The 26,408-nt window shown below is 39.0% G+C and overlaps 1 protein-coding gene across 3 annotated transcripts in view; it reads right to left on the bottom strand.

The window, feature by feature from the left end:
* pde4c.S (phosphodiesterase 4C S homeolog) overlaps positions 1–26,408 on the bottom strand; it is a 306,375-nt gene that overhangs the window by 57,498 nt on the left and 222,469 nt on the right. Inside the window, exon 1 of one of the 3 annotated variants that reach the window (XM_018243653.2) lies at positions 24,404–25,090. The exons of the other annotated variants lie outside the window; for them this stretch is intronic. Within the exon in view, the coding sequence (XP_018099142.1) occupies positions 24,404–24,450 (47 nt within the window). The 5' untranslated portion in view covers positions 24,451–25,090. Of the gene's footprint in view, positions 1–24,403; positions 25,091–26,408 lie in introns of those variants that run through there. 3 annotated transcript variants of the gene reach the window in all.

Genomic DNA, 26,408 nt, shown 5'->3' with positions numbered 1-26,408 from the left:
CAAGACTGTGCATGATTGCAAAGAAAGTTGGCTGCACCCTAGTAATACTCAGCAAAAGAAGGATATACAACATGTTATATACAACTGTTATATACTTAAAGGAGTTGTCCACCTTCATACTTTTTTTTTCAGTTTAGTTGTTTTCAGATAGTTCACCAGAAAAATACTTTTTCCAATTACTTTCTATTTGTGACCATGTTTTCTAATATTGAAGCTTAAAAGTTAATTTTCAACTTCTAAAGCAGCTCTGGGAGGAGTTTGAGGTCATCAACGCTGTAACTGTTCTAAACTGATACATTTCTTATCTTTGTCCCTGCTGAGTTACATTTTTTGCTATATTCCAAAGATACTGCTGAGAAATGTATCAACTAAATACAGCATTATATGTAGCAAATTGTAACAGTTCAGAATCTGCATCTGGATTATTGAGGCGCTAGCAGCTATAGTGATATGCAGGTAGGGATTTTCCCGCCACTCGCCCTTACTCCGCCAGCACCCGCCCGAACCCGACTTCCTTTTATAGACCTGCATCTATCGGTCGGAAGCAGGAATTTGTAAGGTCGGAAAGGGGGGGTGCGAGGTTGGTCCCGCGGGTATCGGGCTGGCCCGCACATCACTAAGCTGCCAGGCTAAAGCACCACAGGCAGGAACATTAAACATGCTGGGCCAAATCTATCAGATCCACCTGCAGAGACCTGCCAGGATCACATCAATGTGCCAATGTGCTCCTGCCTGGGCAATTTTAGACCAGATATCAGGCAGGCCCATTGGTAGGTCACATCCATGGGCATATAATCTGCTGACTAGGGCCACACCACATGGACCTTGGCCTAAGGAGAAAAGTAGGATGAGAATAAGCTGATCCACTTCTGCACTGCTGCCTGCACTAGGGTTGCCACCTTTTCTGGAAGAAAATACCGGCCTTCCTATATATCTAACTTTTTGCCCTATTAATAACATTAGGATCAATCATAATTTTTACCAGTCAGACCATTAAAATACCAGCCAGTTGGCCTGCTCCAGGAATCATTACCTCCTCTATGGTGCAGGCAGATGCAGGGGGTTTCACCTCCGAAACGCAATATTTTGCATTTCACACTGAAACCAGCGCTCATGCAGCGCAGCAGTACAAAAGAAGTTGCGAAGTGGGGCAGCAGATTTTCTGCCTGTTTTGGTTCACACGACAGAAGTACCTTGAAATACAGTGCAGTGTAAAGCTGGCCATACACAATAAGATCAATTCGGCCATCTATATTCTAGACCAGTGATCCCCAACCAGTAGCTTGCGAGCAACATGTTGCTCTTCAACCCCTTGGATGTTGCTCCCAGTGGCCTCAAAGCAGGTGCTTATTTTTGAAATCCTGGCTTGGAGGCAAGTTTTAGTTGCATAAAACACAGGTGTACTGCCAAACAGATCCTCCTGTAGGCTGCCAGTCCACATAGGGGCTACCAAATAGCCAATCACCCCAGGAAAATTTTTCATGCTTGTGTTGCTCCCCAACTTCTTTTACTTCTGAATGTTGCTCACTGGTTTTAAAGGTTCAGAAGCCCTGTTGTAGAACAAATCAAGCTGGTCTGATTGTTTGGCCCTAGGCAAATAATCGCATCATAATAGGCAGCTATGCAGGCTTGGCTGCCGGGAGTATCCATAAACAAGCAGATAGGCTGCAGACTTGGTCTGAAGGGACCACATCAGCACTGGGTTAATGGCACACATTTAGTTTTTTGAGAAAAGGCAGATTTATCCCACACCATCCTGTGTGTCACTGTGGTTTACAGGCAGGACAGATTTACCTATAAGCTGGCAATGAAAATGCAGTGGGTGACACCCTCAGAATGAAAGAACTGCTATCATTGCTTACATAGATAAAGCTAACTAATATAGACTTATAAACATTTACCGGATTTTGGAAATCTGGAGCTTATTAAAATGATAACAATGCTCAGAAATCAGTACTATCTCAATTTCACTCCCACATCAAATCAAAGGTAATAGTCTAACAGCAAATTAGTGGCTGTAACATATGTTGGTGATAAATATGGAACAATATGCCCCAGAATGTGATGTACTTGTATATGTGTACATGTGTATAATATAATAAAATACCAAAGGTTGCACTAGCTAGTAACCAACAATTTGATTCTTGTCTAGTAAATGCTTCTTGCTGATTGGTGGCTATGTGTTGCAATTCCTGGAAATACATTAGTAAGATACGTAGATTTTGTTTTCAACTACCAGTGGCTCAAAACAATGCACCCAAGCTTAAAAACATAGAATGTAGGTTGTAGAAAGCTGATTATACAAGATAAAGAGTATAAAGTGTGAAGAGAATAAGAGAAAAAGCAAACAGAACATAACTTGTGAGTGTTTATGAACTGTATCATATTGGAGCAGCCCAAGTGACACCATACAATTTTTTGTTTGCCTTGAATTAAATTGTCACACTCTTTACCCTAACAGCGATCTTATCAAAACACGTGCTAATGATGAAAAAAAGCTGGCTGGGTAATTCTAGGAGCAGACCCCTCCTCTAGGTGAATAACAAGTCTTTTATCAAGCCTGAACAAAGACTTGCCTTTGTGTTGCAAGTAAATTAAATGCCAAGCCCCTCAATCTTCCTAGGGTTAATGAGGCTTGTTAATTAAATTGATCTGCCTACTTTGAATTTGTGTCTTAACATGTCCCTTATAAAACCAAACAGTTTATAGTTCAGCTATACTCACATACCCAAGATGAAACTTATCACACCATTTCTTTTGTATTTGATTGTTCAGTAATTGTCTGATAAAGTAATGCAATAATTATCCTTCCACTTACAGTAAAAAGTATATATTCAGCAGCCATTTATTTCTTTATTTTCTACACAAGCTGTGTAAGGAGAACCCAGAACTATGATAAACTTAGCTCTATGGTACAGCAGGTAAATTAATTTGACCATGGCAATGCTCCCAGAGGAAACCGACCCTACTGCACATGCCAATATGGCAGATGTTGGGGAGGTCAGTTGGGGAAATTCAGAAAAGCTTGCTTTAGAAAATGTGCCATAGGGCTTAGGAATCCATCTTTCCAGTTGATACCATTCAGCTATTTATTAGAATGGGGGAGTCTGATTTGCTGGAGACCACATCAGTCTCTGGATTTAGTCTGTAGCAGAGGATATTTCGTGTGCGTGGCCAAATTGTCCCATCTGGATATACATAAGTGCAAATCAGCTACTGCTTTTTTTACAACTAAAGGACGTTTTATTGTTTCCACTCTAGTGGGCGCTCATACTGTAAAACAAATATACAAAGAAATGCGCTACAGTCACTACTTATAGAATTATTGCCTTTACTCTCATCCCAAAGTAACTGCAATCAAAATGCTCTGTGTGCAAAGGGCCATATATTCATGATGTGACACCACTGAAGATTGTATGGTGAATATGCATGATATTGTTCTCACTGTTGGTATGGAAAATGATATCCAATGAGCCTAGATGTCCATCTCCCTCCTGCCAAAACTTCTACAGATTATTTTCCATTACAGCCTGTTAAGAAACATAGAATACATGGCACCAAGACAAGATTATCAGCAAAAATGTAATAATGCACATTTTTAATTGTGCCCATGGATGGACTACTCTATGTATGTACAGATTATACATAGTCATAGATGGTGATTCCCCATGTTTTGTCCGTACGGCTTTGGCTGACAGAAAAGAAACTATATTATATACAGCATGTAATTATTTGCTACTCATAATTTATCCACTCCAATGTTGAAGAACTGCACTGTGAGCAAATGGGTCAAGCATGTAAAACAGCAACTAGCAGCACAGCTCATTAATCCACAAAGTGACTATACATCTGTTATACCAAATTATGTTTATGTTAAAGCTGTCATCTCCCAGAATGCTGTACAGGTATGAGATTATTTAGACCTGGGGTTTTCCAAACAGGAGGTCTTTCTGTAATTTGGATCACCATGCCTTGTGCTAAAAAACATTTACCCATTAAATAAACCCATTAGAATGGTTTTGCCCTCTATATAGATTAATTATTTCTTAATTTGGATCAAGTATGAGGTACTGTTTTCTTAATACAGTGAAAAATGTAATACATTTATTTTAATTTTTATTATTTTTCCTATTTTAATTAATTTAAAATTATTTGATTAAAATGAAGGCTATGAGAGATGGCCATCCTGTAATTTGGAGCTTTCTGGATACCGGGTTTCTGGATAATGGATCCCATACCTGACCAAAGTAATGGGATGAATAATATGAATTAACTAACGGCAGCATGGTATGTCAATGGTTAGCAATGCTATCCTGAAGTAAATGTATGGGATCCTTTATCCGGAAACCCATTATCCAGAAAGCTCTGAATTACGGAAAGTCCGTCTCCCAAAGACTATTTCATTCAAACTAATATATAATTAATCCTTATTGGAAGCAAAACTAGCTTTTTCATTTATTAAATGTTTACACAATTTTCCAGTAGACGTAATGCGATCCAATATGGAAAGATCCATTATCCGGAAAATCCCAGTTCCTGAGCATTCTGGATAACAGGTTCATTACCAGTACTGGGGTCCTGAGTTTCAGTTTGGCTTAGTTACTATCTGCAAAGAATTTGTATGTTCTCAGTGTGTCTAAAGTTATTTATTCTTCCATTCCTAAAACATACAGGCAGACCAATTACCGTTTAATGTGATGTGTAAAACTGTGTATGGCACTATATTAATAACTAATAAGAATAGCAAACCACACACAAACAACATGATAGGTACAACACAAAACTAAACCAATGTGGTGAGGGCTTTGCATGTAGGAACTTACCAAATATGACGTTAAAAGGATGTTGAAACTGTTCATAGGGGGACAATACAGATCCACTGGATGATCTAGTCTAGAGAATAAGCCCTATCCAGGTCAATGGGCAAGACCAATGGGATGTCACTTATAAAGAATTTAGACCGAACTCTAGTGACTGATTTCCTGCAAAGACAAGAACAGTACTGTGGCACTTGCAGGGAATCTGCAGACCGTCTACAGCAACTATTACACATGCCAGAACCTCTAGTAAAAAGAAACCACAGGCTGCCAAGAAGTGCAAATTTTGCAGTCCATCTGTGAAACAACCACCTGACTGTAACAAAAGCATGTGTCTTTTAGGCAAATGTAAAAGAATAGCTGGCAGAAAAAGGGCTCTGCCCGAAACATGTAGAGTGCTATCACTGCTAATAAACACATTGCAGTTTAAAAATACTGCTTGGAGCTGTTTAAGATTCAATTATTTCTTGGATTACCATAATTTAAGGTGTAACAAAGACACCTGAATCTGCAGCCATAAGAAGCTAAGAACTGCAATCTGAATCAGAATAACCTCTTTTGAGTTTTGACGAAGAATAGCTGGCTACACATCACCTAATGCTGAGCTTCCCTCTGAGAAACTGGAGTTCTGCTAGTACAGTCAGCTGATAAACACACATTCCACTACTTTCATTAGAGCTGCAATATAAGATATAGTTCAGCAATTAGGCAGAGTGGAACAGACAAGAAAAGTAAACAGAGGGAAATCAGCCAAAGAAGCAGAACATAAAAGAGAAGTGTATAAAAAAAGCAGCATCTATGACCAAAACAATCTGTATAATATTTAACTGTAATTTAGCCTCAAGATATAAAGAGGAAAATACACATTTTGGTAGAGGCTTCATCCTAAATTCATATGAAAGCTGAAAATCACTAGGAGCCAGCCTGTCTGTCCGATTATAGCCATGTTCTGCCCTGCTGACCCCTCACACATTCAGAATGTAAGCTGAGAAACATCGGAATTTAGTTTAAATACAAGGCTCTAATCTTAAATCTCAATTTTTTTATATTTTTATTTATTTTGGAAATGAGCTGAAAATATATTTGTAGTTGTTGTAATTCTTTTTTTCAACAGTTTCCATAGAAGCCCAGAATGTGATTCAGAGTCAGAGTTCCTGTTTTGACCAACATTTGTGTAAATGGCAAGGTGGTTTCAACTGTAAGCAGTAGCAAGTGACTAATATTAACGATCAAACTGCAAACATTGACTTATGGTGCCATTATTGCTTTGGCCTGGTGCCATTCTCCTCCTGTGACGGATAATTCGAAGTGTATATGGGAAACTGGGCATTTTGAGTGGCACCCCTGTAGGATTACTGTCAAATGCGTCTTATTATAGTCAGTGGGAAATAGCCCCTAGCTATTTTGCAATCAAATGAAAAGTGTGCCAAAGCCCTTAGGCTCAATGATTCTTTACCAGTGAGGAAAGCCAACTGCTGGAATGCCCAAGACTGATCATTCTGACCATAGGTACAGGTACTGGAGCACTTCTGTGCCCCTTGGGGCCCATGCACAGAACACCTTAACACATGGCAGTTGTAAAGTGAACAGCTCACACAGGTGCAAGGAAGCCCTTTACTAAACACCTTTAGCAAGCATAAAGAACTGGACTCACTTTTAAATACTTAAATAAATGGATGCAACTGTTTGCACATAAAGTGCATCGGTGGATGAAAGGGCATAAATGGATCTTTTTGCACCTTGCACCAAATAACTATAGAAAGGGTGAAATTACCTTCATTATGGCCCATGGTCCATTTTCATAGCTGTCACATAGCTACTCACCTCAGTTCTTGTGTCATAAAGCTGCACATACATACATACTTCATGGCCTTTCTTGTAATAGACTATAAGCTATTTTTATGCTAACAAGCCAACAAACATTATACAAATTAACAATTTAATCACAGACACATTTTCTATTGCACTATTCCCCCCCCCCCATGAGAAAGAGAAAAAAAAAAAGAGAACAATGTCTCGTCTGTGGTAATCTTCGTAGTCCATACGTCATACAGTGGGTGGTGGAGACAGTCTTATGGTGCAGACTGGGCCCACACTGGAACACAAAGCAAGGCAACTGTTCTACCATTAATTTTGACCTGCGCTGTCTCCTGGCATTGCAGTCATCCCTTATATTACCCTCCAGTGACCTCAATGACAAAGAGCTTGCTGATATTTTGAAAACATTGAAGTGTTACATGTTTGTAATTAATACTGCATAAAATAATGAAAGAAAAGGACTCTAGCACTACTTACTTATAATAACAGTATTTATAAAACGCTATGGAAATTAGGCTAGTCGACCGACAAAAAATCGCCTCTTCTTTGGGCGACTAATCTCCCTGAAAAGCCTTCCTGCCAGCCTGAATCTAAATCGCCAGCGGGATGGCACTTGAAGCGATTTGTTTTCCGAAGTCGCCCAAAGTTGCCTCCCGAGGAAACTTTGTGCGACTTCCAAAAACGAAGCGTTCCAAGTGCCAACCCACCAGCGATTTAGATTATAGCTGACGGGAAGGCCTTTTGGGGAGATTATTAAATCTCCCAGTATCTTACTAGCCTTAAGAGCAAAACTAATTCTACTTGAGTTTGGAGGTGACAGGTATTACTTAGAGATGTCTAAACAAAAACACAAAACACACACACACACTACATGAGGCATACCTACTGTTCACATACTACACCCAGGGCCTCTGCATGTATAATTGCTCTATATACAAAAAGGCAGAAATTGACAAGCCTTATGTTTCGCAGCTGGCGCTTAAACATCTTCTTCCCTTAGAAAGCTGCTTAGTAGTAATACAGAATGCAAAAAGGAAAGGTTGTGGGAGCACTCCATGGCTAAATAAAAATGTACTAAAAAATAATGGAAGTGCTACTGATCTGCCCAAAATTAACTACAAACATAGAGAAAAAGAAGAAAAATTGATCAATGCACATTCCCTGGTCCCCTGTCATATAAATAATCTATGCAGATGCATGTATTTACAAAGACAGGGGTTTTTTAGTTACAAAATTATGATCATAAGATTGATAAGCCACCATACCACGTCAAGGTAGAACCCATATGGCGGTCCCTAACTATTTACCTCTGGTCATAATATTAAATGCTAAAGCCTCCCGGCATAAGAGCATTACCTGAAATAAAGGTCTCCCGACCTGGTCATTGGTTTCAATCATAGGGCTTAGTCCTGCCCCGCCATTAGCTTTGAAAGGGGTGAGATAACCTAGACCCCAGCATTGGTTCCATGAGATTAATCCTCCCCCGCTTGCGACTTTTAGAAAGAGAAACTGCCTAGACCAACACCTATTTCCAAAGGCATTGTTCCACCATTTAGTAATACAGAACCATCATACTAAGGGAAAGTCTACCAATGCTACACCAGGAGCAGGGCTTTCTCAATAACAGGGTTAAACTAGTAAATAATGCTCCGTCTCTCAGTAAAACCACCTATCTGATTAGGGACAGCCATAACAAATTAAACTAATGTGCTTTTCTATTCAAGTATTTTTAAGGGTTTTCTTAAATGCAGCATGCAACATTTGTTTAGAGTTTAGGGAAATAAAGGTCTCCCGACCTGGTCATTGGTTTCAATCATAGGGCTTAGTCCTGCCCCGCCATTAGCTTTGAAAGGGGTGAGATAACCTAGACCCCAGCATTGGTTCCATGAGATTAATCCTCCCCCGCTTGCGACTTTTAGAAAGAGAAACTGCCCAGACCAACACCTATTTCCAAAGGCATTGTTCCACCATTTAGTAATACAGAACCATCATACTAAGGGAAAGTCTACCAATGCTACACCAGGTGCAGGGCTTTCTCAATAACAGGGTTAAACTAGTAAATAATGCTCCGTCTCTCAGTAAAACCACCTATCTGATTAGGGACAGCCATAACAAATTAAACTAATGTGCTTTTCTATTCAAGTATTTTTAAGGGTTTTCTTAAATGCAGCATGCAACATTTGTTTAGAGTTTAGGGAACATTTTAATTAATTTAGGAGAGAAATGCTTTCTGGCAGGCTGCTGTTTTTCCTTCTCAATGTAACTGGATGTGTCTCAGTGAGACATGGTTTTTTACTATTGAGTGTTGTTCTTAGATTTACCAGGCAGCTGTTTTCTTGTGTTAGGGAGCTGTTATCTGGTTACCTTCCCATTGTTCTTTTGTTTGGCTGCTGGGGGGGAAAAGGGGGGGGGGGTGATATCACTCCAACTTGCAGTACAGCAGTAAAGAGTGATTGAAGTTTATCAGAGCACAAGTCACATGACTTGGGGCAGCTGGGAAATTGACAATATGTCTAGCTCCATGTCAGATTTCAAAATTGAATATAAAAAAATCTGTTTGCTCTTTTGAGAAATGGATTTCAGTGCAGAATTCTGCTGGAGCAGTACTATTAACTGATTCATTTCGGATTTTTTTTTTTTTCCCATGACAGTATCCCTTTAAGCTCTTGCACAGTTTCATTGATAATAGAATCTGAATAACATTGACAAAGTGGATTATGGGACTTTGTTAAGTTGGAAGGTCTGCTCGACGTGCTGTAAAGGCTGGAGAGTGAATGTGTTTCCGATGGATCTCTAGGCCTGGAATTAAATTGCATTTGAGAAAACATCACCAGATATAGTAATAATGCACCCTATATTTATATAACGCGTGTCCTTGCTCTGCATATTTGGAACAAGATGAAAGGCCTTACCGATCAAACTTTCTGCTTTCTCTGTCAGCTAACATATCTGACCGCACTTCCAAGGATAAAAAAGAAAAATGAACAGACAGTGGATATCCAAGAACTGTTTAGTAGCACTTATGAATATAACCTCTTGGTGACCATGAATCATTTTCCTACAAGTATTTTTATAAAATATATGGACATAATCAATTTTTTTACCAAATTTCCAGTGGGACATCATGCCTGACAAAAATGTGGCTGATGTGTCAATATTAAGGCAAGTACCGTAAAGTGGATACAATAATGCTGAGATTTTCTGGATAAGCAGTATTTTCAGCATTGCAGGCAGCAGGAAGATTTACACCATTTACCAATAAAGTGTTGAAAAGGGTCTTTATCACTTTCATCCGTTGTGTAAAATGCATTATGTTTCATATACCCTTTTAAAACAATGCCCTCTAGAGGCCAAACTAATGTTTTGCCCCCTAAGGCTTGTGACACACGGGCAGATTCGGGGAGATTTAGTTGCCTAGCGAGTAATCGCCTCTTCGTCTGGGCGAAAATCTCCCTGAATTGCATTTGCGTGTCTTCCCGTCCGCCATAATCAAAAGTCGCCTGCGCTAAAGCACTTCATTTTCCGAAGTCATCCGAAGTTTCCTCGTGAGGCAACTTCGGGGGCGACTTCGGAAAACGCCCAGAAGAAGAGGCAATTAGTCAATAGGCAACTAAATCTCCACAAATCTACCCGTGTGTCACAACCCTTACATGAAATTAACTTAAGAAACTGCTCGAATGAGTAGTGAAACGTCTTCAATGCAGAACACTTCACACATCCATTCATGCAACTCTCACAAATAACACCTGTTTCTAGATGTTGCATGATACCTTGGTAAACCTTTCACAGTAACTACAAAGCATTCACAATCTCTGTGAGTTTCAGATGTCACCTCAATGAAAAGTTACAGTTGCCATTGTGATTGGATTAGTGGAAGAGTTTATATGCTGAGGACTTCCCATGCCAGTCAGTTGAAATGAAGAAACTGCTCGGATGAGTAGTGAAACGTCTTCAATGATTACTCAGCAAGTCCAGTTGTTTTAGAATTATTTATACTAGATATACCATTACCTGGATGAATGAAAATCTTCACAGTCACTAATATGGACTTTTTTTATTACAAAAATAAAAATCATTAAGAGATGAAGTTAGACACATGCTTGATGTAGAAGGACCTAGGGATATTTGTAGATATTATACTTAGCTATAGCAAGAAATGCCAGTCAGCAGTAGGAAGGGCCAGCAAGATTTTGATCTGTATTAAAAGGGATATAGATTCACATAGGGGAGAGGGTAACTCTTCCCCTTTACAAAGCATGATAAGGCCCAATGTAGAATTTTGGTCTCCAATCCTTAAAAAGGATATTGAATAAATGAATCCAAAGAATGGCACTTAAGCTGGCAAAAGGTATGAAGAAAGCCTGGCTAAGTTGGGGTTTTTATACTTGAGAAGAGGGGCTTGGGGGGGGGATACGATTACTTTGTATAAATATATAAGGGGACCATACAATAAACTGTCAGATGCTTTATTCACCAATAGGTCCTTCCAACCAAACAAGAGGGCATCCACTGGCGTAACTACCCCACGTTCTGGGCCAACTGCGGGGTCTGCTGTATCATAGTCCCCTTCCCATACCTGTCATTTATCTTCAAAATAGCAACAGTGATGTGTTGCGCAACAGGTCGGGAGGGGGGCCAGGGGAGGAGGCCTGTTGATGCCAAGCCCCCTCAGCAGGTTTTTTGTCGGGTGGTCCCAACGCTACAAAGTTACACCACTAAGGGTATCCATTGAGATTAGCGGAAAGGATGTTCCACATGATATGAAATCTTTTGTGTTCAGATTTTGGCAAAATTATATCAGCATTTACAAAGTTAAATGCAAGTTCTTCTTTTAAAGAATGGAAAACTTTGCGTGACCATGGCTACTCTCTGCAGTTGCATGAATGAATAATACATTTAGTACAACAGCACTGTAAATGATTGTTCAAACACATTATTGGATAAAGATGTCTTTAGCACACCAATAAGTCATAGGAAAAGGCACACAGTTTTTTTTATCATTTTAATACCACTGCTATTTACACCCTTTCCCCTCTCTATACCATCCAATAAGATGATCACACAAAACATTGCAATAAGTAAAATACAAAGAGAGAGACACATGCATACAACCAATCACACCTGCACATCTAATCTTCAGGCTAAAATACATTTAAGTATTATTACTGAAATCCTGCAAAATAACAGCAGTGATCCTGAGCTATTAGCACAATCAACAACCCTCATTGTGACATACATGCTAATCACCAACGACATCCAATCAGAAGCAATGAATTCAGGTTGTAAGCTGTACAGGGCAGAGACTGCCTTTCTCTAGTCTCCAGTATTGATCTGTTATCCAGAAACCCATTATCCAGAAAGCTCTGAATTACATGTATGGGAAGCATTATCCGGAAACCTGTTATCCAGAAATCTCCGGATTACAGGAAGGCCATCTCCCATAGACTTTATTTTAATCAAATAATTCTAATTTAAAAAAAATAATTTCCTTTTTCTCTGTAATAACAAAACAGTACCTTGTGGAGGTCCCCATAGGCTAACATAGCAATTCGGCAGGTTTAAGGTGGCGAAATGTCGAAGTCAAAGTTTTTTTTAAAGAGACAGTACTTCGATTTTCGAATGGTCGAATAGTCGAAGCATTTTCACTTCGAATCTAAGTTGAATTTGGCCTATGAGATGGTTGAAGTACCCAAAAATTACTTCGAAATTCGAAGTTTTTGAATTCGAAAAATCACTTTGAATTCACTTCGACCCTTAGTAAATGTGCCCCTTAAGGTATGGAGATCCAAATCATGGAAAGTTCCCCTATATGGAAAAACCCCAGGTCCTGAGCATTCTGTATAACAGGTCCCATACCTGTATTTGTCTGTTTTATTGTATCATTTTAATGTACAAGGTTTGCATTTATCTTGCACTGCTGCTCATATAGAGGAATGCATAGTCTTTGCCAAAGGATATAGTAAATTAAATCATGGTCAGTACCAAATAACATTGGGTAATAAGTACAATATGTAGCAAACTGTAACCCACAGCACCTTAATACCCCTCTGAATTGTGTCTGTATGTTACCCTCCCATTTAGACTGTAAGCCCTACGGGGTAGGGTCCTCTAGCCTTTTGTTTCCTTGACACTGAGCACTTAATCTGTATTGTAATTAATTTTTTATATTTATGCGAATTGTATTTCTAATAATGCACTTATTGTTACTTTTTATTCCAATGACCCCTTGTTTGTTACTACTAATTTATTGTTTTGCTGTACAGTGCTTTGCCCTCAAGGAGCACTTTACAATAAAAATATACATACATACATACTATGGGGCAAATTCACTAACCTGCGGAGTTGTACTAGCGCAGGCTTCGCCAGGGCGCCGCTAATTCACTAAAATCCGAAGTTGCGCTCAGGGAGGCGAACGGTAGCGAAGTTGCGCTAGCGTTCATTCGTCAAGGAAAGCGAAGTTACACTATCGATGCCTAATTTGCATATGGCGCCAAGTTAAAGTACAATGGACATATATGTAGCACCAAATACATTACACTACACAGGCCTGGGAAAGCTTCATAAAATAAAATAGAGTTGTTATTTTGCCCTACACATGTGCCCACTGTATAGTTTAGGTGCCATATGTTAGGAAATGTAGGGGGGAAAGAGGATACCCCCAAAAAAAATTTCGATCTTTTTCAGCCTATCACCCTTAAAAAAGGAAAAGACGCCAGCGTTTTTTGGGACTTAGAAAAAATTTCTACTTTTTTTGAAGCAATCCCTATCTACTCTATTGCACTTCGCCTGGTCTGAGGTGGCGAAGGCAAGTCTGGCGCAAGAGGTAACGTTCAGTAAAATGCGCAAGTTAGTGAATTAGCGTAGTTACATCCCATCGCCATAGTGCGTCTTCGCCTGGCGTAAGGGTGCGAAGTAGCGCTAGAGTAGGTCCACTTCACTAGCGAATTTGCGCTAGCCACTTCGCGCTTTAGTGAATTTGCCCCAATGTCTTACTCACAAGTCACCACAGCAAGTCTGCACATTGTAGGTATGCCAAAGGACCTTATTAAAAATTATAATAAACATAGTACTTAAACACTTTCAGTGTAAACTGGACATCAGGTCAAATTATGATTGACATCTTAAAAGTGTCTGCAACAACTAAAGTAAAACACATTGTATTTACATCACTGACAGAAGTGATTTCAGAGGACAGGAGCTGCAGCAACAAAAAAGCATATCCAGAATATCTTACACACAGCACCATGGATAGAGCCAACGTTAGATGAAAACAACCCAAGCTAACTGCAGAAGAAAAGAAAGCCACGATAGGACACATTAAGTCACCTACATGTATTATTATTATTATTATTATTAACATGTATTTATATAGCGCCAACATATTGCGTAGCACTGTAAAGTAAATGTGATTATACAACTACATCACATGAATTACATACATAGAATATATGGAGTATTAGGTGCATACATTTCCCCTTAACCCTTTCCCTGCCAGCCGTTTTGTCCTAGATGCGAACATCTACTGCCAAGCAGTTTTTAGATATTTTGCACTCTTTCACTTTAAGGGCCTTTCCTGGGGTGGTCTTTTAGTTAACCCAGGAAAACAATGTATTGTTTTTTTCAGGACAACCTGAACTTTCACAATATGCAAGAATTTTGGTGTAATTCTACTTCTCTAATAAAATATTGGATTCTAAGTGTCAAATAAAATGAAAAAAATCATGTTGCACGAAGAACAATCACATATATCAGAAACATCATTCATTTTATGTACGAGAACACAGCCGATTTAGAAAGGTCTATGTCTCCTGAACGCGACAATACCAAATATATATAGTTTTATGGAGATTTCTCACTTGTATAGCTCAAAATCTACAAGCAGTACACAACCAAATTTCCAAAGCAACACTTCCCAAACGGCATACTTTTGATTTCAAGGCCAAACATTCCGCTAACAGTAGGTTTACCCTAGAAAACTACCCATTACTAGAAAGAACAGATTCTGGTGAATCAAAAATGGGTAGAAATATCTTTGTACTCCAAACCACCAAGTTGCAATTGTTTCCTAAAGTTATAATGTTTTATAGAAATTGGTGAATTTTTTGAAAAAATGACCTCAAAGCTTCCACTCTACAGCAACATATCTCCCACACATCATTAGGTATCAATGTAAAACACCCCAAATATAAAATCCTGGGTCCACTGAACAGTTTGATGCCCAATATGAATAGATGTACCCAAGCACGTGGCATAGGAGGCCCCAAAAGGAAGACCCCCCATTTGTTCTGTCATTTCAGATACTGCAAAATCAACACATTTACATCGTTTTGTGGGGCGGCAAAGGTAGAAAAAAGTATGTTCACCCCAGAAAACCATATATTTTCGGAAAGTATACATTCCCCTGAATCCAAATTGGGTATGCATGTCTTTCTACACCAAAGTACCAAGCGGCAAACCATTACTAAAGTTGGTGATTTTGGCGACATTTCCAAAAATCACTTAAAAATTTCTACCCTGCAGCATCGTATTACCCACATACTTTTAGGTATCAAGACAAATCACCCCAAATATGAAAGCCTAGGGTCCTCTGAACAGTTTGATGCCCAATATGTATAGGTGCACCCAAGCAAGTGGCATATAGAGGCCTGAAAAGGAAGACCCCATATGGTCTGTCATTTCAGATACTGCAAAATCAACACATTTACATCGTTTTGGGGGGCGGCAAAGGTAGAAAAAAGTAAGTTCACCCCAGAAAACCATATATTTTCGGAAAGTACACATTGCCACGAATCTAAATTGGGTATGCATGTCTTTGTACTCCAAAGTACCAAGCCGCAAATCATTCCTAAATTTGGTGATTTTGGTGACATTTCCAAAAATCACTTAAAAATGTCTACCCTGCAGCATCGTATTTCCCACATACTTTTAGGTATCAAGAGAAATCACCCCAAATATGAAAGCCTAGGGTCCTCTGAACAGTTTGATGCCCAATATATATAGGTGTACCCAAGCACGTGGCATATAGGGGCCCCAAAAGGAAGACTCCCATATGGTCTGTCATTTGAGGTACTGCAAAATCAACACATTTACATCGTTTTGGGGGGGGGGGGGGCAAAAGTAGAAAACAGTAAGTTCACCCCAGAAAACCATATATTTTCGGAAAGTACACATTCCAACGAATCCAAATTGGGTATGCATGTCTTTCTACGCCAAAGTACCAAGCCGCAAATCATTCCTAAATTTGGTGATTTAGGTGACATTTCCAAAAATCACCTCAAAATATCTACCCTGCAGCATCGTATTACCCACATACTTTTAGGTATCAAGACAAATCACCCCAAATATGAAAGCCTAGGGTCCTCTGAACAGTTTGATGCCCAATATGTATAGGTGTACCGAAGCATGTGGCATATAGGGGCCCTAAAAGGAAGACCCCCATATAGTCTGACATTTCAGGTACTGCAAAATCAACACATTTACATTGTTTTGGGGGGGCAAAAGTAGAAAACAGTAAGTTCACCCCAGAAAACCATATATTTTCGGAAAGTACACATTCCCACGAATTCAAATTGGGTATGCATGTCTTTCTACGCCAAAGTACCAAGCCGCAAATCATTCCTAAATTTGGTGATTTAGGTGACATTTCCAAAAATCACCTCAAAATATCTACCCTGCAGCATCGTATTACCCACATACTTTTAGGTATCAAGAGAAATCACCCCAAATATGAAAGCCTAGGGTCCTCTGAACAGTTTGATGCCCGATATGTATAGGTGTACCCAAGCACGTGGCATACAGGGGCCCCAAAAGGAAGACCCCCATATAGTCTGTCATTTCAGATACTGCAAAATCAACACATTTACATCGTTTTGGGGGGGGCAAAAGTAGAAAACAGTAAGTTCACCCCAGAAAACCATATATTTTCGGAAAGTACACATTCCAACGAATCCAAATTGGGTATGCATGTCTTTCTACGCCAAAGTACCAAGCCGCAAATCATTCCTAAATTTGGTGATTTAGGTGACATTTCCAAAAATCACCTCAAAATATCTACCCTGCAGCATCGTATTACCCACATACTTTTAGGTATCAAGAGAAATCACCCCAAATATGAAAGCCTAGGGTCCTCTGAACAGTTTGATGCCCGATATGTATAGTTGTACCCAAGCACGTGGCATACAGGGGCCCCAAAAGGAAGACCCCATATAGTCTGTCATTTCAGGTACTGCAAAATCAACACATTTACATAGTTTTGGGGGGGGCAAAAGTAGAAAACAGTAAGTTCACCCCAGAAAACCATATATTTTCGGAAAGTACACATTCCAACGAATCCAAATTGGGTATGCATGTCTTTCTACGCCAAAGTACCAAGCCGCAAATCATTCCTAAATTTGGTGATTTAGGTGACATTTCCAAAAATCACCTCAAAATATCTACCCTGCAGCATCGTATTACCCACATACTTTTAGGTATCAAGAGAAATCACCCCAAATATGAAAGCCTAGGGTCCTCTGAACAGTTTGATGCCCGATATGTATAGGTGTACCCCAGCACGTGGCATACAGGGGCCCCAAAAGGAAGACCCCCATATAGTCTGTCATTTCAGGTACTGCAAAATCAACACATTTACATCGTTTTGGGGGGGGGGCAAAAGTAGAAAACAGTAAGTTCACCCCAGAAAACCATATATTTTCGGAAAGTACACATTCCAACGAATCCAAATTGGGTATGCATGTCTTTCTACGCCAAAGTACCAAGCCGCAAATCATTCCTAAATCTGGTGATTTTGGTGACATTTCCAAAAATGACCTCAAAATATCTACTCTGCAGCATCGTATTACCCACATACTTTTAGGTATCAAGAGAAATCACCCCAAATATGAAAGCCTAGGGTCCTCTGAACAGTTTGATGCCCGATATGTATAGGTGTACCCAAGCACGTGGCATATAGGGGCCCTAAAATGAAGACCCCTCCTTGTATGTTCTGTCATTTCAGGTACTGCAAAATCAACACATTTACATCGTTTTGGGGGGGGCAAAGGTAGAAAAAAGTAAGTTCACCCCAGAAAACCATATATTTTCGGAAAGTACACATTCCCACGAATCTAAATTGGGTATGCATGTCTTTCTACTACAAAGTACCAAGCCGCAAACCATTCCTAAATTTGGTGATTTTGGGGACATTTCCAAAAATGACTTCAAAATTTCGACCCTGCAGCATCGTATTACCCACATACTTTTAGGTATCAAGACAAATCACCCCAAATATGAAAGCCTGGGGTCCTCTGAACAGTTTGATGCCCAATATGTATAGGTGTACCCAAGCACGTGGCGTATAGGGGCCGCAAAACGAAGACCCCCATATGGTCTGTCATTTCAGGTACTGCAAAATCAACACATTTACATTGTTTTGAGGGGGGCAAATGTAGAAAAAAGTAAGTTCACCCCAGAAAACCATATATTTTTGGAAAGTACACATTCCCACGAATTCAAATTGGGTATGCATGTCTTTCTACGCCAAAGTACCAAGCCGCAAATCATTCCTAAATTTGGTGATTTAGGTGACATTTCCAAAAATCACCTCAAAATATCTACCCTGAAGCATCGTATTACCCACATACTTTTAGGTATCAAGAGAAATCACCCCAAATATGAAAGCCTAGGGTGCTCTGAACAGTTTGATGCCCGATATGTATAGGTGTACCCAAGCACGTGGCATACAGGGGCCCCAAAAGGAAGACCCCCATATAGTTGTCATTTCAGGTACTGCAAAATCAACACATTTACATCGTTTTGGGGGGGGCAAAAGTAGAAAACAGTAAGTTCACCCCAGAAAACCATATATTTTCGGAAAGTACACATTCCAACGAATCCAAATTGGGTATGCATGTCTTTCTACGCCAAAGTACCAAGCCACAAATCATTCCTAAATTTGGTGATTTAGGTGACATTTCCAAAAATCACCTCAAAATATCTACCCTGCAGCATCGTATTACCCACATACTTTTAGGTATCAAGACAAATCACCCCAAATATGAAAGCCTAGGGTCCTCTGAACAGTTTGATGCCCAATATGTATAGATGTACCCAAGCACGTGGCATATAGGGGCCCCAAAAGGAAGACCCCCATATGGTCTGTCATTTCAGGTACTGCAAAATCAACACATATACATAGTTTTGGGGGGAGCAAAGGTAAAAAAAAGTGCATTCACCCCAGAAAACCATATATTTTCGGAAAGTACACATTCCCACGAATCCAAATTGGGTATGCATGTCCTTGTACTCCAAAGTACCAAGCCGCAAGCCTTTCCTAAATTTGGCGATAAAAGCAACAGTTTTTACATTTTTGAAAATTGCCTAAAAATATTGCAATTGGCCGCATTTATCTCACCCAATTTCTTACATACAATTCTAAAACACCATAAATACTGATGCCAAGGGTCAATTGAACCGTTTGATGCCCAATATGCATTGATATACCAAGGCAGCTGGCATGTGCGGACCCAAAATGAAAATAGTGCATATGATTTTTCTCTGCTGCCGATTCGCCTTCTGTGAACATAGACCCTTGACTTCATATTATATGCCTCAAGACCCTCCTAACAGCAAAGACCCCCCCAAAACCATATATTTTTGGAAAGTACACATTCTGACGAATCCAAAAAAGATAAAGACGTCTTTCTACACCAAACTGCAAAGCTTTTCTAAACGCAGAGGTTTTTACATTTCTGAAAATCGCCTAAAATTGTTGCAGTTTGCCGCATTTATCACACACACTGTTTTACGTATAAAGAAAAATCACCCTAAATATGGACGTCAGAGGTCTACTAAATAGTTTGATGCCCAATATGCATAGATTTACCAAAGTATGTGGCGTGTACAGACCCCAAATGAAAAACATGCCTATGAATTTTCACGCTAGCCAACTAAGCTGCAGAAAAGAGAGCCCCAACTGTGCGTTATGTGCCATAAGACCCCAAAACTGTAAAAAGACCCCCAGAAACCCATATATTTTTGGAAAGCATATATTCTGGCGAATCAAACTAAGTAAAATAAATCTTTCTATACCAAAGCACCAAACAGCAAAACTATACTAAAGATACATAAGGAACAATAATGCATGGATAAAATTGCAATAAAACCACAAAAATAGCGTAAATCAATGAAATAACAAAATAATTGATCCGGCAGCGTAATTAGTGGCCGAAATCGATTATCCAATAGTCACGCTGTCAAAATAACATGCTTTTAGGCAAAACAAACAGTACAATGAATAAGTAAAAAAAAAAAAAAACCCCTGTTTGTGAGTTTTTGTGTATACATATTTGTGCACTAATAAAAGTTGTCTGAGTGTGCAAATACATGTAATTAAGTGTAAATAAGTGTACAAAATCGACTAAGTGTGCTAAAATAAAAAAATAAAAAATAAAAAAACACAAATTTTTACTAAAATGTTCATGTAAGTGTATAAATGTACTGTAGGTATGTGTAAGTGCAGGTAAGTGTGTAAAAAAAAGTGCACTTACCGTTTTTGTAGCAGGAGGATCGCTGGAACCGAAGGACGACTCCTGGCAGCGTGTCTGCAGAGTTACTGCGCAGCAGGAAGTGACTGGGCGCGTGGTGCGACGAGGAGGAGGTAAGCCAGCAGCAGCAGCGCTTACATTGCGCTTCTGCTACTTTGAAGTCGGATCTGCGACAATCGCGTCGCAGATCCGACTTGACAGCCCCCCAGCCACGTTGCCCAGGGGGCTGTCTACCCTCCTGACTCTCTGCAGAGGCGGCAAAAGCCGCCGATGCAGAGAGAAGGGCTCAGCTGCAAAAGAACGTACGAGGTACGTTCTTGGCAGCCTGAGCCCTGAACCGCCAGCACGTACGCCGTACGTGCTTGGCGGTTAAAGGGTTAAAGGGGATATAAAAGGGGAAAAAAATAAAATCCCATTTTTACTTTCTTTAATGAAAAATAAATCTATCTCCAATATACTTTCATTAAAAAACGTGTAACGTTTTTATAACAAACCTGACTGTATGCAGTGAAATTCCCCCTTCATTTTACTTGCTGCAGATAGGAAACTTCAGACGGTCCCTAACTGCTCTGTAGGGAAACAATCATACTTTCAAACAGCAGGGGGAAGCCCCCACACCTTACTTGCCTGACCTTGAACAGCTTTGTTTGTTTCCCTGTAGAGCAGCCGGCGAACGTGTAGAGATTTGTATCCGCAGACCCAGTGCAGTCTGCCTATTCTAATTATTAATCAATCTTGCTATATCGGCTTCTATGGAAGATATTATTAGACTTGTGCTGTTTTGATAATTTATGATGATCCCTAAGCTTAACCTCCCAACAGAAGCCCAGACCACACTGAGCATGTGCATAGTCCTGGTCTTGCAAAGATGTTTAACAAAGTTACAATGATGAACCCCTGTAGCCCAGAACATTCAGCAGGTGCACTTTGATACATTTTGTAACAATTTAAGATAAGCAAAGACGCAATTGAAACCATTTAAGATAAGCAAGTCTCTTGGGAAAACTGTAACATGCAGTATAAAGGGCAATTCACCTTCATTAGCAAAATTGTAATAAAACATACAAAACCACAGAAATGTGTTCAAACTTTCATAACCTGTCAAATTTTTTAAAATTAACATGGTAATTAGGGGTGTGGCGTCAAAATGGGCATGGTCAAAAAAAATCCCCACGATACACGCTGCAAATCTTTTTCATTTTTGCAAAACTTAAGCAATTAAATTAAAGGATCGAGTGAAAGAATACGAGTTCCTATAAAGTAGCATGGAATTAGAAGGAACAAGGGTTATTTTTTTGTCTGATAGCTGGAAATGGTTGACCCCACTCCACCTATACCCCATTATAAGCAGTATGGCACAAGGAACTTTTTATTGGCTGAAGCTCAGAGAACAATGAACACAGCCTGTCTGTTACCATAGAATATATATATATTATATATAGGGAGCAATGTAGTTGTAGTCTATTAAAAAGTAATAGCCTGAAGGGCATAAATAATTATTTATAATACCTAAATTTAATAGGTCATGTGGCACAAGTGACATTACTAAGCTGATGACGTAACTGAGACCTGATTGCAATTTACAGACTATTCATGAATCCTCACCAATTTTTTTCAACAACTTCATGTGTCATGTAAAATCTTATGAGCTGGCCTCTAATCTTACAGGTTTTTTTTCTGTAACCCTAGTTTGTTCATATACTGTAAGAATCCTGTATAGGGAGTAATTTACACTAGTGGTGATTGCCACAAACTATTGGACTATACACATGTATACTGATAATCATACTGAAACTCCCACACACACCCAAAATACATAATGTGTGCTTCTTCAAGTTCAGCATATGTCAGTTTTCATGATAATAGCCTACGTCACATGTTTGTTGTGCTGTCTGAAAAAAACTTGAGTTGTTCCCATATGTCAATGACCCCCACTTCCCCAATACTAACATTCTGCCATATGAATGCAGACATACCAGTGAAATGGATAAGCTCAGAGGGCCAGAGCCAAGCCAGTGCCATAGGTCAGAATGTAAAAGGATTTAGCGATTCCAACAACCAAAGCCTTTATATATACTGCAGATGTTCATGGAACTTTTTCTTTTTGCTCCGATTAATTTTGTCATATAATATGCTGTAACTGTAATCAAACTGTGGATAATGTAATGTAATAAGGCCTAACTCTCTTTGTTCCAAGTACCTCACATACAATCACACATTCCACTGAGGGTGGTCTTGCCATGAGATAATACTGAGCCCCAGGCAGCAAATTCCAGGGGGCGGAAAACTTCTGCCCTCGACAACAAATGCTTCTATATTGTACAGTTAAATGTGTTCCCATGTAATTTTCAGAGCCAGACATTTGACTCCAGAGCACAGGTTCATCTGCATTTACATCATAAGTGCATTTCCAGCACTGTGCATAAGAAATATTACAAAAAATATTTTATATATATATATATATATATATATATATATATATATATATATATATATATATATATATATATATATATATATATATATATATATATATATATATATATATATATATATATATATATATATAATATGGTGAAATACATTATGGTCAAACAAACCACTCACCAAGATGATTTATTTAAAGTGTGCTTATTAGGTCTTTACATGTTTGCCCAGCTTATGTAAGGTTGTACCTATTAATAAACAGAAAATGCACTTCTGACTAAGAATTAATCTCTGTGCACCATGCTAACAAATAGCATACTGTATATCACATACTTTTTTGCTAAACGCAAAGCATTAAAAACCAAAGCATTAAGGTGTTTCCACTTACCAGTGTACTAACCACTCACCTAGTGGTGTCATGGAGAAGTTTGAAACTGATTTCAGAAGAAAATGCAACTAATGGAATTTATTTTATTTTCCCATATGCAGAATGTAACTTTGGAGACTGAGGGCAGAGACACGCGCTCAGATTTGGGGAGATTGGTCGCCCAGTGACAAATCTCCTTTCCTTAGGGGCGAATAATCTCCCCGAACTGCCTCCTGCCAGCAAGAATGTAAATCGCCGGCAGGATGGCCCGAAGTTGCCTCATGAGCAAACTTTGGGCGACTTCGTAAAATTAAGCACTCTGAGTGCCATGCCGCCGGGGATTTCGATTCTAGCCAGTGGGAGGCAGTTCGGGGACATTAGTCGCCCCTGAAGTACAGGCGATTTATCGCCGGGCGACTATCTCCATGCTTTCGAATCTGAGCATGTGTCGCTGCCCTTAAGGTACGTAACACTTGGATGGATAGCATTTGAGTCGCCATACACCTTATCTATCATTCTGTTCATTCAGGACAAAGGCCTAAGTAATTGCAAATACACCATTCACTGGCCAACATAGTGCAATTAAATTTTCCAGCATGTCCAATAACAAAAAATTCATAAAAAATTTTTTTGGTTGGGATCGTCCCAGCAGAGTAAATGTACCAAAAATCAAACAAAACTCTTACTGGTACAGGTTTGACCATTTGAAAGATATTCCTTCTCAGCACATATACATGGATATAATAGTGGGAACTACCATAATATTTCCTATACTGATGCAAGCTCCATAGTCTGCACCTCGTGTTATTACTGTGTGACTTCTAAGGTTATTGTGCAGTGATAGTCTATGGAGAATGACTGCCTGCAACAAGCTGCACTGTCACATATATTGTTACTCTATACATTGTTCAGTTGTAAACTCTTTGGAACAGAGTTTTGCTCATTCATGCTTTCCTTCTATAGTTTACACTTTTACATCATGTATTTCCCTCAATGTATTGTGGCTCTGCAACATGCTATTTACATACAGTAAACAAATTTGTAACAAATTTGTTGTTAATCGCAGATTTAACATATAAACCTGTTGCATTACTGACTAATATATCAACCCCTGGGGGAATTATAGCATATATATTAGATTATCTTCAATATGAGAAGTATGAACGTTTCATTTATTCATTCAGTGATGTGTGTTAAAATGAATGAATTCATAATATGTGTAGGTTAATATTGTGAAACAAAGTTCATTACTTTCCTGTGTTTTTGATGGAAGTGTTAAATATTTGGAACATTTTTTAACCATAAAAGTAATCAAAATTTTCTGATGATAACACATCAGAGGTTGTAATTCCAACACACAAGCATTTGTATATTCATTCATACTCACTGTTAAAACTTAGCTTTTATATTATTTATGAAGGAATCTGCAATTGATTTACAGTGCCACCTACCAGATGCATGAATGTCTCCGATTAGGAAACCGTGGTAAAGAGATCATTGTCACTGTGATGTCCTATGCTTGATGTAGGTGAAGAAGTGAAGACCCCGGGGAAATGCTACAAGTAATCCATATCATCGAGGCAAATGTGCTCAAAGCTTGCCATTCTCCAAGTCCTTTTCTCCTGTCCACTTACAAGTAAAGTCACTACACATGTTGGGATGCTGAGAGCACTTTGATGCTGTATTTCAAGGCTCAGCATCAAAGGTTCTGGAAGAAAATCCTTTTCAAGACCATTCTGTTTGTTAATCACTTTCCAGAGGGAAATGTATCCATACTAGGTGCCCCTTTATTAAATATATCTCCTTGGGCAACTCTCTGAATCCTCCAGATGCTTCTGTACAAAACCAGGTTTTTTATTTTAAAAAATGCAAAAAAAAAAACCCCCAAAAAAAACACCTATGTTCTGGTCCAGACACAGTGACTTTATGGTCATCTGCTAGCTGTGAATTTCATGTTGTTTGTTTGTTTGCCTGAGTCTGAAATCAGAGGTTGTACAATGTGCTCTCTGTGTTTAGGCTGGGACTGTCCATATCTCTTCCCCACCCTCCTTCTACACACCCACTGGGTTAGAGCTAATTTATACAAATATTCTACATGACTCCTTCCCCATTGCTCTACCCCCTCCTTCTTCCTGTGCCCTGCCACAATCTAGGCTACAACCTGACACCATAAAAAAAAAAAAAACAATTCTCTTTCGTCTTCCTTTTTCTCAGGGCACCTAAATTATAGGTGAAACAATCTGAAACTAATTTACCCCTTCAAAGAAATAAACAAGCTCCAACGTAAATTGCTCCTGCCTGACATAGTCTACATTTTTCCATGTACGAATAATGCAGGACATAGAATTTCTGTCAAATAAATAGAATTGTAAAAATATATACTATACATCAGAGCAGAGCAGTAACTGGCAACAAAAGCATAATATACCATATTTATATGGGGAATGTGTTCTTAATTTACTTTTTTCAATGTTTCAGTTAACACTTTAAGTGAGTGTAAGACAGTAGAGTAGACTGACAGAGAAGAAAGCAAGTCCAGCACAGTGAAAGCAAACCTGCCCAACTCAATGCTGCAGAAAGAGTTAAAGATGTGTGGAAGAACTTCATTGAATTCCAGTAAATGTGCAGATAACCATTTTCTTTTTTTATCTCCTCCATTTTCAACAGTAGCCCTTAATTGGTCATCCCCACTGGCATGCAAGTACAGTAGGTTCTACCATCAGCCTCATATCAGTAATGCTGCTTTTATGTCTCTAATCTCAGTCCTATTTTTTGCATAGGACACTTGTTCCAATACTACAGTATGATGCATATCAAGTATCAGTAATAAGAGTAATTTAAATGCCAGTAACTGTACTTATACTTATTGTTAAGGCATTTAATGACATGGATATAGGTATTCTCACAAGTCATTAGTTTTATTTTTTTGTGGTTTTTGAGCACATACAGTATTTATTTTTTGTTCTGCAGCTCTCAAGCTTGGAGGTTCAACTGCTGTTGTGTTGCTAGGGCTTAAATACCCTAGCAACCACAAGCTGGTTGAAAATCAGTATGGCAGCACAACTGAGAAGTTAGAAAGTAGTATTTCTAGTTGCTGGTTGGAACTAGGCCAAAGCATAATGCTCATAATTCAGAGCCCATATGAAATAAATATTGCAGAATAAATAGTTTGTTTTTTGTCCAGTAATCCATAGCAACTAACGAATGGTTACATCTGATTTGTTGCTATGGGTTACTACATGTGGATAAACTTTAGATTTGTATTACATTACCCTAGGGTTTGTCAGTGTCCCTATCTTTCAAACTAAATCCTTGATTTAATACATTTCTAGAAAATTGAAAGGATGGGGACCTCTTTCCAGTTTAAATATTCATTAGCTATAAACATTTATTCTAGTACCTCTTTACATTTTTCCATTGGTCCCAAATTTATTCTAGGAATTCACTTTTCTCTAA

This window comes from Xenopus laevis, chromosome 1S (assembly GCF_017654675.1).
Source record: "Xenopus laevis strain J_2021 chromosome 1S, Xenopus_laevis_v10.1, whole genome shotgun sequence".
Taxonomy (NCBI): Eukaryota; Metazoa; Chordata; class Amphibia; order Anura; family Pipidae; genus Xenopus; species Xenopus laevis.
The sequence above is the reverse complement of the archived record's forward strand: the minus strand, read 5'-3'. Positions and strand labels throughout refer to the sequence as shown.